We start from the raw sequence: 13,640 nt of genomic DNA, 5'->3' as shown, positions 1-13,640 counted from the left end.
TAATTCAAATCAATGGGAATCAATAAGCATTATGTTTGATAGAATAATCTGAACACTAAAGGGTTAAACATTAGCCTCCATGAATGTAACCCCCTTCCTCTTAATCAGCCAATCTACAGGGATAAAATAGACAAGTGGAGATAATAGGGTCATTCATATTTCACTGTAAGCATCTCACTGCATTTGGGCAGCAGGTAAGAGAGTACTAAACGAGAGAGGGACGCAGTCTCTCAGTCCGCAATACATTGCAGTTCTGAATCGGACACGGTAAACTGAGGCAAATAAGTATGGTGAGCAGACATAATTCCAAGACTTAGATATGAACTCCTAGCCCAACAGCCAATTCACCACTAATACCTTATTCATTCAGCTTTTCAAATCTGTAAATCAGACATGAATGAATTAACTATGCATGAAATCACAATCTCTCTTATATCAACTAAGATTCTATCTGGGTTACATGAACAGATTACATCTGCCTTAATGTATGGCACACATCAACTAAGACGGGCAATCTGCCATGCATCAACTAACACAGACAATCTATAACGTCAACTAAGATTTATATATATATATACTCATCATTTAACATCTGTTTTCCATGCTGGCATGTGTTGGATAGTTTAGTAGGAGTTGGCAAGCCAGAGAGCAGAACTAATTTCTAATTGTCTGTTTTGGCAAGGCTTCTATGGTCGGTTGCTTTACCTAACACCAACCACTTCACAGAGTGTACTGTGTGCTTTTTACGTGACACCAGCACTGGTGCTTTCTATGAGGCATCAGCACCACTCAGGTCACCAAATAGCTTGAAAGACAATAAGCACAGTTCCAAAAAGACAAAAACTGAAAAAATTAAACTTTACCAATTCAAAACTATTGAATAGACAATATCTCAAAACTGCTCTACTTTAGCACTGCTTTGTAGCATTATTCCAGCAGCAGGTTCTACAACTTTCCACACAAAAGATACAAGTATATCAGCCTCAAACATAAGTTATTCTGAAAACTAATACAGCAATAGAGCCTTGTCTCAATTCCTAAGTCAAATTTCAACTACATATTCAAATACTACAACATAGACTCTCTCTCTTTACTCTTTTACATGTTTCAGTCATTTGACTGCGGCCATGCTGGAGCACCGCCTTTAGTCGATCTAATCGACCCCGGGACTTATTCTTTGTAAGCCCAGTACTTATTCTATCAGTCTCTTTTGCCGAACCGCTAAGTGACGGGGACGTAAACACACCAGCATCGGTTGTCAAGCAATGCTAGGGGGACAAACATATATATATATATATATATATATATATATATATATATATATATATATATATATATATATATATATATATATATATACATTTATTGAGTACCTTATTTACTGTGGTTAACCCCGAATCAACCCGGGACCTACATATATATATATACATATATACGACAGTCTTCTTTCAGTTTCCGTCTACCAAATCCACTCACAAGGCATTGGTCGGCCCGAGGCTATAGCAGAAGACACTTGCCCAAGATGCCACGCAGTGGGACTGAACCCGCAGCCATGTGGTTGGTTAGCAAGCTACTTACCACACAGCCACTCCTGCGCCTGGTTGCCTTTTTAACTTTTACTTGTTTCTGTCATTGGAGCATGGCCATGCTGGAGCACCAACCGGAGGGTTTAGTTGAACAAATCAACACTAGCACTTACTTTCAAAGCCTGGTAATTATTCTTTCAGTCTCTTTTGCCAAACTGCTAAGTTAAGGGGGCGGAAAACAAACCAACACCAGTTGTCAAACAGCAGTGGGGGACAAACACAAATACATACATACATGTACACACTGGGCTTCTACATAGTTTCCATCTACTTAATTCACTCACAAAGATTTGGTCAGCCCAAGGCTAAGGTAGAAAACACTTGCCCAAGGTGCCACACAGTGGGATTGGACCCAGAACCATGTGGTTGGGAAGCAAACTTTTATCACACAGCCATGCCTACACCTATTTATGGCCACTTTTGCAAAACCTAAAAGGACAAAACTAAAGTTTATAACTTACTAGCAGAGGCACTTGGCATTGCCAGGAAGGAAATTGTTCCTTATACAGAGTTGGCCAGAAGTCAACCAATAGTAAATCAAAATTCCATAAATACTATCTCTAATTCTGTATTGACTCAAATGGAAAAATGTGTCGCTCAAGAAGGACTTCAGTTTGAACAATTTTCATGATGTTCATATTAAGATGCTTTTTATCAAATTCATTCAGTTGCTAAACATAAATAAATCTTGGAATTAAATGGGTTTGATTTACTGTCAGGTGACTCTTGGCCAACCCTGTATATTGGAAGAAAAAGCAAAATATGTTGTACAGAAATTTGTTATTCTAAATTCCATTTATTCTTCAATTGGGAAATCAATTCGGAATTCATAATACAAAAATAATAAACGACAATACAAAATTTACCACTTTTATGAAGGAAGATAAATTGCTACGTCAATACCAGAAGTTGACAGAGAAATCTTTTTAAACAACTGAATCATATATACTCTTTTACTTGTTTCAGTCATTTGGCTGTGGCTATGTTGGAGCACTGCCTTCAGTCGAGCAAATCGCCCCCAGGACTTATTCTTTGTAAACCTAGTACTTATTCTATCAGTCGCTTTTGCCAAACTGCTTAGTTACAGGGACGTAAACACACCAGCATCGGTTGTCAAGCTATGTTGGGAGGACACACACACACACACATATATATATATATACGACGGGCTTCTTTCAGTTTCTGTCTACCAAATCCACTCACAAGGTTTTGGTCGGCCCGAGGCTATAGTAGAAGACACTTGCCAAGTTGCCATGCAGTGGGACTGAACCTGGAACCATATGGTTTGGAAGCAAGCTACTTACCACACAGCCACTCCTACGCCTATATATAAAGCAGTTTTATTTATTTTTAATACAAAAATTAAACTGAAGACCCTATTATGCAGCCGAGGTCAAATTATTCATGCATCTCAAGTACGGAAGCAATTCGAACAGCCGTTTTTTGCATGAAAAGCAAACACACACACACACACGGAGGTCTATTTTGTATAAGACATATTTAAAGCTCAGCTTTGCGAACTCCCTGCTATCAAAACAACTATTTCTAAAATCAAGAAACACACAAATAAGATAAGATAATAAACATAGAAGAATGCTAACCTTTTGTGTTTGCTGAAGTAATTGCTTCACGGTGTCTAGCATGTCATTCTGCGCTTCCAGAAGAGAGCTTGCTGATGGTAACTCCTTCTCATGCCGAACCTGTCCAGCAGCTTCATGTGAATGGTGTTCTCCAGAAAACTGGTTGGTAGCATTTCCAGACTTTTGACTTACAGCCACAAGGCCATCAACTGCTCGCTGAGCTGAAGAATAAATGCAACAAAAAAATTTTATTTTTTTTTATAATATATATATATATATATATATATATATATATATATATATAAATAGATGTGTGTATTTTTCCCTTGTAAACAATTAACAGGAAAAAAATAAGATAAATAGTTCCAGCTTCAAAATAAGCACATGCGCATGCACACACACACACACACTTCCCCTGTACAGACAAAGGAACGCAATACCCATGTAAGTTCATTCTTTCATTCAAAGGTTTTACCACAAGTTTCTATAGGCTACCTCTGATGTTATATCCTATAATGTTTTTTTGAAATAATATTAATAGCGTTCAGTTAACCACTATACATATCCATCATTTTCTGTTAAGGTGTCTTATTGACAAATTTCATTTCTTCACTTCCCTGAAGAGAAGATTACATTGTTTTACACCATTTTATTCCTTTGGAATAATACCTATGATATCTTCGAAACATATGTCAGAAGTAAAAGAATTTGAATAACACCTGCATTTAACTATATTTATATATATCATCATCATCATCGTTTAACGTCCGCTTTCCATGCTAGCATGGGTTGGACGGTTATATATATATATATATATATATATATATATATATATATATTCTTTTACTTGTTCTAGTCATTTGACTGTGGCAATGCTGAAGCACCACCTTTTAGTTGAAGAAATTGACCCCAGGACCTATTCTTTGTAAGCCTGGTAATTATTCTGTTGGTCTCTTTTGCTGGACTGCTAAGTTACCTGGACATAAACACATTAACATCGGTTATCAAGCAATGGCGGGGAGACAGACACACACACACACACACACACAAATACATAAACATATATGACGGGCTTCTTTTAGTTCCCACCTACCAAATCCACACACAAGGCCTTGGTTGACCCGAGGCTATAGTAGAAGACACGTGCCTAAGGTGCCATGCACAAAACTCTTGGACCTTTCTCATATTCTGAGTTGTAATTTTCCTGTTTGCATCAACATAATTTTATTTATATATATATATATATATACCATCATCATTTAACATCTATCTTCCATGCTGGCATGGGTTAGACAGTTTGATAGGAGCCAGCCAGGTAGAAGACTATACCAGGCTACTGTGATTGTTCTGGCATGGCTTTTATGGCTGGATGAGCTTCCTAACACCAATCTCACACACACACACACACACACACACACACACAAATACATAAACATATATGACGGGCTTCTTTTAGTTCCCACCTACCAAATCCACACACAAGGCCTTGGTTGACCCGAGGCTATAGTAGAAGACACGTGCCTAAGGTGCCATGCACAAAACTCTTGGACCTTTCTCATATTCTGAGTTGTAATTTTCCTGTTTGCATCAACATAATTTTATTTATATATATATATATATATACCATCATCATTTAACATCTATCTTCCATGCTGGCATGGGTTAGACAGTTTGATAGGAGCCAGCCAGGTAGAAGACTATACCAGGCTACTGTGATTGTTCTGGCATGGCTTTTATGGCTGGATGAGCTTCCTAACACCAATCTCACACACACACACACACACACACACACACACATGCATGCAATTGTGTGTTCATAGGTTCCTAAGTGTTCTTTATCACTTCTCATGGAGCAATGAACTTTGGAGGATGCAATAGCATTTAGAAACTTGAGTTAAAACCTTTGAATAAAAGAATGAACTTTCATGGGTATCGGGTTCATTTGTCCCTTGTCTATACAGGGGAAGTGTGTGAATGTGTGTGTGCATGTGCACATGCATATTTTGAAGCTGGAACTTCACAGATTTCAATATTTCCTACCTCCTTGAAATTCAGCAGCTCTGATATTTTATATAGGAGATAGCAAAACACTCCGATCGTTCCCATCTTCTATTAACTTTAAAAAAAAAATTGGTTGGTAATATTTTTGCTACATCTCTAGCTATCTTTGTGAAGAAGCTTCTTTAACCTTTTTATTTTGATATTTCTCTTGAAATACATTGCTTTTGGTTCCATTACTTTTGAACATAAAAAATTTTATCTCTTACTTGCTTCAGCCATTAGACTGTGGCCATGCTGGGGCAATGCCTTGAAGAATCTTTTAGTCAAATGAATCAACCCCAGTACTTATTTTTTTAATCCTGGTACTTATTCTATTGATCACTTTTGTCAAACCACTAAGCTACAGGAATGTAAACACATCAATCGTCAAGTGGTGGGGGGGAACAAACACAAAGACACACATATAAATGTATACATACTGACAGGCTTCTTTCAGTTTCCACCTACCAAATCCACTAACAAGGCTTTGGTCAACCTAAGGTTATAGTAGAAGGCACTTGCCCAAGGTGCTACACAGTGGGACTGAACCTGGAACCATGTGCTTCCTACCACACAGCCACACCTTAACTATTTTTTTTCCCTTTTCAAAAAGTTTTTGAAGTAACTTTTTGTTTGGGACAAAATATTAAGATGAAATTTTGATGGAAGGTTTTAACATGTTATTGTAAAACAAAGATTTTGGACAGTCTCAGTAGGCTGGTATCAAAGGTGTTAAAAATCAGTTGCTCCATTAAATGAGGAAAATGCATAACAATCTATTTTTCCCAAAGCTTTAATAAAGGTCACTATAAAACTGGAGGCTGTAATTGCACAGAGGTGATTCATCATCATTTAGCACATTTTCAATGCTAGCATGGGTTGGACAGTTTGACAGGAGCTGGCGAGACAGAGAGCTGCACCAAACTCCAATTGTATGTTTTGACAAGGTTTCTATAGCTGGATGTCTTTCCTAATGACAACCAATTTACAGAAAGTACTGAAAGATTTTTACATGGCACTTGAACAGGTGATTCTAACATGGCACCAGCACAATTGACAAGTATTTTTCCAAGTATTTATTGAGGTAAGACATGGGATGCAGCAAACAACAAATCTGCTGAAAGATAACATTTTAAGAAAAACTCAGAAGTAAAATGAAATTCCTACCTGAAGCTATTAACTCTGGATTGGTAGGTTCCCCAGCTAGATCCAACAAGGGCTGAATGACCTCAACAGGGAAAACAGCATTTTTCTGCCACAAATTCAATACACGAACAACTTTGCTCTGATAAAGAAAAATGCAAAAAAATATTTAGTTTCCAGTGCACAAAACAGACAAAAAGAACACAGTTCCAATAACAGACAGAGTCAACATCCACTGACAAGGTTGCAAAAGCAACAAAATTTTTGGAAAAGAAAAATTATAAATAATGAGTGGAAATTGAACCAGTGAGTGTGTTAGATATTAAGGTAAGTATGAATTTCCCCAGACAACAAAGCTTTTTTTTAGTTTTTTAATTTGAGAAATTTTTTTTCAATTCGAGGCATAAGAACAGGACCACAGGCCCTATAATTATGAGTTGCACTTTTATTAGAACAGCCAAGCCACAAATGTGGTGGTGTACTTGTTAAATCAAGAACTAATCTCTAAAACAGGCCAAAGAAGACCTCTAACAATGACAAAGTTTAACTAAACCCCAAAGAGCTTGTGTTTTAATCATTATCATTTCAGTCTCTTTTCAAGCTGACATGGGTTGGATGGTTCAACAGGATCCAACAAGCCACAAGGCTATGTCAGGTCCCAATATCAGCTTTCACATCATTTCTATAAGTGGAGCCCTTCCTAACACCAATCACTTTCCAGCATGTACTGGGTGCTTTTTGTTCTTGACACCGGTACTAGTAAGGTTGCCAAGTAACTTACAAGACAAAGCAAAGAAAAAGGAAGGAAGGAAAAAGTCCCCTCCACTGAGTAGGAGTATATCTGAAAGAGGGAGTTGTAGCGTTATGCCTGGTGTTGAGCAGTGACAATATGAGAGACAAGCATAAGCATCTTGATACTTAGGGAGATACATGGCTACCCTACAATACACAACGATGAGAGAAAGTAGCTTGAAGGGAGATAAAGATAGTGATGAAAGCATACTCTCAATGAACAAGAAGTTGAGTATAAGAGAGGCTATGGACAGTGGATCAAGAGGGGCAAGAAAAAGGTAGATAATTTCACAAGTTTGTGGGAGGAGAGTGACATATGGTTAGAGAAAAAGCTTGGGGTGAATGTAATGAAGGATGAAAAAGGGTGGTGGCGTGGTTGATGGTAAATATCCATAGGGAAGGGGAAGAGGGAGAGACAGCTTTCTGAAGGAGTCACCACTTGCATCAAGACATTAACTGTAATGCCTATCTCTAGTATGGGTTATAATATAAAGCATAGCAAACAACCTTTAACATAGATAGACAAATTGATGCCCTAAACCAAGAGGGGCAGACTTTTGTGAGAGTGTGCACCCAAAATGCTGGTAATATTTATCTTTGAGTCAGCCAGGGTACTGCTGAGAAAAGATTAAGCAAACAGTGATTCCAATACGTACTTTTGAAATTTGGCACTTATTCTATTAGTCACTTTTGCTAAACCACTAAGTTACGAGGATATAAACAAACCAACACCAGATATAAAGTGGGGGAGGGGGACAAAAACCAAGGCACACACACAATGGGTTTCTTTCAGTTTCTGTCTACCAAATCCACTCACAAGGTTTTGGTCACTGCAGGGTTATAGTCAGACACCCTTGCCCAAGGTTCCACACAGCAGGACTGAACTTGGAACCATGTGATTGGGAAGCAAACTTCTTACCACACACCCATGCCCGCACTTATCCCTTTTTCCTTTCTTTTTTTTTATGCCAATTAGCGTAAAGTACTTATATTCATGTGAATTCACAATCTGTTACACTTCCATGGAATCAAGCAGCTGACACACTGTAGTTGTCGGGTGGCCACCTCAGTTCAATGGTGTTCCAGTCACTGAGTCAGCTGTTGGAAACAGCATGCAGTTTCAATAAAACCCTGAATTTGTACTACTATTTTATCATTTTAAAGTAATCTGTTACTTTATTAAATATGTTCACCAAATACCTGTTTACTTGTACAATTATTATTATTGTTATGTACAATTATTATTATTGTTGTCATTAGAAGAGCTGTTCTACTGGCTGACATCAATGTGGGAAAAGCTCACATTTTGTACTTTCTATGTATGTCAAACCCTAGTTTTGGACAGATTTTTTTCGAACTTGAAAAAAAAAAAAAAAGAAAACTAGTATGCCATAATGCTGTATGCATTAATTTGCAATAGATAGGTAGTGCACAGATGACTAGACAGACATTCAGCGAGCAGACATTGGATGAATAGAAAGTTTACAGATAGCAAACAGATAGTGCGTAAATGTTGAACACACTGTGTGTAACTGTTGATTAACAGCAAGTGTCATTCACAAGTGAGCTTATATAATAGAACTGAAACCTACTGAAAACTAGAGAAGATCTTAGTAAACAAATTAGACACTGAGAAGATTACAATGGTGCCTCAACAATCCAATTTTTGGTGCTACTTTGGCGTATGATCGACAACTTAGACAGCAATTATTTTAGATTATTTTTTAGCTTACTTTTCAATTTTCAAAAACCCTTAGGATGTTGGCTGAAGATTTTTACAATGAGACCAGCTACAAGATAAAGGTAGTTGCATTTTTACTAAAAAATGGCCTTTTAGATGTAGATGAAGTATGACATCATTGTGGTGGAGAAATGAAGGAAGCTTAAAGAAAAGGGGACAACAGTGAAATTTTGCCAACTTTATGTTGCAAAACTCACAGCTGCCAAACTTGTGTGATCTATGCACTTTATTATATTATTCTTGTTTTCTTATAATTGTTTTCTAAGACATAAATGAAACATGGTTTTACTATTATTAAAATAGTAAGAATTTTGAAAAAATACATTTAAAAGAAATCATAAAGTAACCTAAAGTAATAGCCCTTTAAGTTGTAGATCATACGCCAAAGTAGCACCCAATTTTCTTTGAAAAAAAAAAAAATTACTAGAAAGAAAAGATTAAACCTCAACACACATTGGTTAAATTCATTATATTACTGCTGTTATAATACAAATACTGATAATACTAACCTTTTCATCAGGAGGACATTTGAAGAGATTTTGAAATGTCAGCACTACATTTTTGGTAAATCTTGGTGCAAATACATCTTTCTCAGCACCAAACTGGTGTCGGGACTGCCGCACAATGGAGTCAATCACATATAATCCTGGAACTTTGTATTCGGATTTACACTGCAATATCAGAGAAGAAGGACATTACTTTTGAAATCCAATAACAAAAAATAAAATCTTTTTAAATGCGCCACGCTCTAACCCATCTGATACCAACCCACCGAAGAATATGGCAGTTTCTTTAAACCCTTTTTAACATTTAAACCAGCCACCACATCCGGACCAAATTTTATACTGGTTCAATAATGTTCAAACTGTCCAGATCCAAGTTCCCACAACTGTCATACAATGTCATTCTAAAACTAAATCATATCATTGAAATCTGGAAGCTACAAGATAAAGCATGATTAATTCATAAAGTGAATAAATGAGCTTTATAGTTGGCTGAGTAATTTGAGTGCAAAGAGTTTAAGAATATTTTGAGTTATGTTTAAAGAAAAACTTAATGCAAAAGTTAGTTATTTTACTAAATCCCAACAAATTTCTGATTATTTCCATGATAGCATAGGTCGGATGGTTTAACAGGAGCCAATGAACCCAGTTCCAATATCTACTTTAGTATGGTTTCTACACAAAATGCCCTTCCTAATACCAACCATTTCAATAGTTTAAAAAAAAAAAACACTTTTAAAGTTTCTTTATGCAAAAGTTACCCGACTTTAATTTCTAAACTATCTTCTCTTGCACTAACTAATGTATAATATACATTTAAGTGATTCTTCTATAACTACTTCAAGTACACCAGAGGTTTTATGATTGGCTGATGAGGTCTGAATAATACTAAAACATGTCTGCTATTGACACTTCCATGCAGGAGGCATGAAAATCAGACTAATACTGTTTTCCCACACTGCCTATTTATTTCTGGCCAAAATAATGCATGAAAAATTATAAAGCTCACACTAACTTTCCTAAAAATTCAATTACTTGTAGATTAAACTTTAATAAAACATTAATTTGTAAACAAACAAATAAAAACATTCTGCTTTTATTATGAAAGCATTATCTGTGTACTCAAGCATCCACAGTAGGTGGTCAATAAAGATTTTCCACACAACCTATCATTACGAATTGATATCCACTTTTCCATGCTTGCATGGAATTTATCATCATAAATTTTCTACAACCAAATGTCCTCTCTGTCACCAACCCTCCTCAACTGTTTCCAAACAAGGTAATATTTCCTCAAGGTCACATTTTACACACAAGACTGGAAACAAACAACCTTGTATGACAATGATGCTAATTTACAATTATCATCTGAGGTCTAGATCAGTGCTTCACAACCCTTTTTTCACTTATGGTACACTTATATTCTTTTCAAAATTCAGCAATACACCTGAGCTAAAAAATATAACTAAAAGTGTAGGGAAAAAATTACATTCAGGTTACACTGTGGCACACCTAGCATCATCATCTGGCACACCAGTGTGACACAGCATACAGGTCAACGAGCACTGGTCTAGATAAGGGTGTATAGACACACACAATAGGTTTCTTTCAGTTACCATGTACCAAATCCACTCACAAGGCTTTGGTTGGCCTAAGCCTATAGAAGAAGAAATTTGCCCAAAGTACTGCTCAGCCAGATTGAACCCAAAATTGCATGGTTGGGAAGCTAGCTTTTTAACCAGACAACCACATTTATAAGTAAGTTCACAGATGAAAATAAGCTGAATGAAAAATTGCACCCAAAACAAACCACTGACACCACTATTGAGCTATACTCACTAAGTATTTTGTTAAACAATTCATACTTGAAATCAACCCTCAAAACCCACCCACCAATCCACTGAGACAGTGTCAGTGTGTCTGCAACAGAATGAAAATCAATGTCTGAAACGAAATTAATCAGTAACATATTAAATTCCATCTGAATTCCCTTGTAAACCTTTTTCCCCTTACAAGAGTGGCAAAATTAATACAGGACAAATATCCTAGTCCAACATACGTAGAACTGGTTTGGGAAATACCCCCAACAATGGCCACAGTCAATGACTGAAACCAACAATAAAATAAACATTAAATACAAGCTTTTTATCCCCCCCCCCCCGCATTCAATGTTTTACAAAGGAAATAAGGTTGTTGCTCAATGACACTATGCAATAACCTTTTGTTACATTTGGGTGTCTTTATTTTATGTGTATTCATGATAAACTAGCAAGACCAGTGATAACCCAATGTTTTGTAATTTTATATTTTTGATGCATAGTTCATACATCTTCATAACATTGTTTCATTACACAATACTTTCATTACACAATACTTTTATTACACAAACTAAACATTGCTGTTTCTTGCTTCAAAGAACTATCAAGAGCAAGATGAGGTTGTTTCCCTTAGAAGCATAAGCCTTCCAACACACGTAATGGCAAGCACGCTTTAATAAAATATTGTAATATTTCTGTGAGATCTCTGGTTCGACTTAACTACAAAGACATCTATTGTAAGTTTTCAACCTCAAAACACCTCTATTTCTCCATATTCAGGACCAATACTCTGTAGAAGTGGGGAATCTGCAGCCTTCAAAAAGTACATTTCAGTGCTTGAATATTTTTGTTAGTTAAATTATATTTAAAGCCTTCCTTTTCAACTAACTGCAACTTTTAGAAACACCTTTGTTTCTTTACCCACACTTGTAATCACTATGTGTTTAAAAACACTAATTCAAAGAAATTTTCAGGTGGGAGAGTTATTAGAAAGTCCACAACTTTTAATTAGGTTAGAGTTTTAATGAATAATTACACTTTATTTCATGTTGCTCCAGTCCAATCAGCTGGCAAAAATGAGTAATCCTTCAACAGACTGGTATCCTGTCCAGGGAGGGAAAATATACTCTACAGGATCTGGGAAACCAGTCTTATGAGCCTATGGATCAGGAAAGGCCTTTAACCCTTTATATAATACATCTCACTAAGTATGCCCTTCCAACATACATTTTCAGTCTCATAGCTTGTTTGCTTCTTCTGATAAGCAGTAACTAACCAAATGGAAAATAAAAATTTATACCACTACACAGATTTTAAATGCTGAGAGCTTTATATATTTTACAGAATAAGAACTTTGATTTCCAATTTTGAATTTTAGTTGAGAACTGATTAGCTACTCATTTAAGATTTGATTGATAATTGTGAAGAATAAAGAGAAAAATTAAACAATTTTACCTTTTGAATGAATTTCTCAACACTTTGAACAACATGTTTATAAAACTTGATGGCTTTAATGGCACATTTAGTCAGCTGGGCCATTTTTGCCCTAGACACGGGCGGCTTGGCTTCATAAAGACCAGATAACTGCAATAGAAAATAATGGATACATATTAGATCTTAGCAAGCCAACACACACAAATATAGAAACATCAAGGATTTGAACTTTCTATGACAATATTAACAGAGGTGAGCAATAAAAACATGTAAATAAATCTCATCTTTTGTTTTTCAGTCATTGGATTACAATCATGCTGGGATGCTTCCTTGAGGAGTTATAGACGAACAAATCAACAGTACTTTTTTACCCAAGTACTTATTCTATTAGTTTAATTTGCTGAACCACTAGGTTATGAGGACAAACAAACCAACACTGGTTGTCAAGCAGTGGCATGGGACAAGACAAACAAACAAACAAACACACACACACACACACACACACACACACACACACACACACAGTGGACTTTCAGTTTCCATCTACAAAATCCATTCACAAGGCTTCAGTTGGCCCAAAGTTAAAATAGACACTTGCACAAGGTGTCATGCAGTGGGACCCTAGAACCATGTGGTTGAGAAGCAAATTTCTTACCACACAGCCATGCCCATGTCTAACATATATACATCATCATTTAGCATTTGCTTTCCTTGCTACACACACACACACACACACACACAAATGAGCTTTCCATCTCCCAGATTCACCCAAAAATTTTGGTCAGTCCAGGACTATAATAGAAGACACTGGCCCAAGGTGCTGCACAGTGGAACAGAACCCAAGACCACATGGTTGGGAAGCAAGTCCTTTACCACAAGGCTATCTCTGCACCTAAATATGTTTAGAGTAATTACCCATACTTGCTGGAATCAAAATAATTTTAGTCATTCATTAATATCGTCTTTTCTTCACCATATAGTCTTTTTTTAAAATACTTTTTACA

General features: G+C 36.4%; 1 protein-coding gene across 3 annotated transcripts in view; it reads right to left on the bottom strand.

The window, feature by feature from the left end:
- Positions 1 to 13,640, bottom strand: part of LOC115219845 (SR-related and CTD-associated factor 4) — a 79,082-nt gene that overhangs the window by 27,539 nt on the left and 37,903 nt on the right. For all 3 annotated transcript variants that reach the window (XM_029790130.2, XM_029790132.2, XM_029790131.2), the window contains exons 2-5: positions 12,658 to 12,786; positions 9,392 to 9,553; positions 6,374 to 6,491; positions 3,188 to 3,387 (exon numbers count right to left, since the gene is read on the bottom strand). In XM_029790130.2, coding sequence (XP_029645990.1) covers positions 3,188 to 3,387; positions 6,374 to 6,491; positions 9,392 to 9,553; positions 12,658 to 12,786 — 609 coding nt within the window. The remainder of the gene's footprint in view (positions 1 to 3,187; positions 3,388 to 6,373; positions 6,492 to 9,391; positions 9,554 to 12,657; positions 12,787 to 13,640) is intronic.

Source organism: Octopus sinensis, linkage group LG15 (assembly GCF_006345805.1).
Source record: "Octopus sinensis linkage group LG15, ASM634580v1, whole genome shotgun sequence".
Classification (NCBI taxonomy): domain Eukaryota; kingdom Metazoa; phylum Mollusca; class Cephalopoda; order Octopoda; family Octopodidae; genus Octopus; species Octopus sinensis.
The sequence above is the reverse complement of the archived record's forward strand: the minus strand, read 5'-3'. Positions and strand labels throughout refer to the sequence as shown.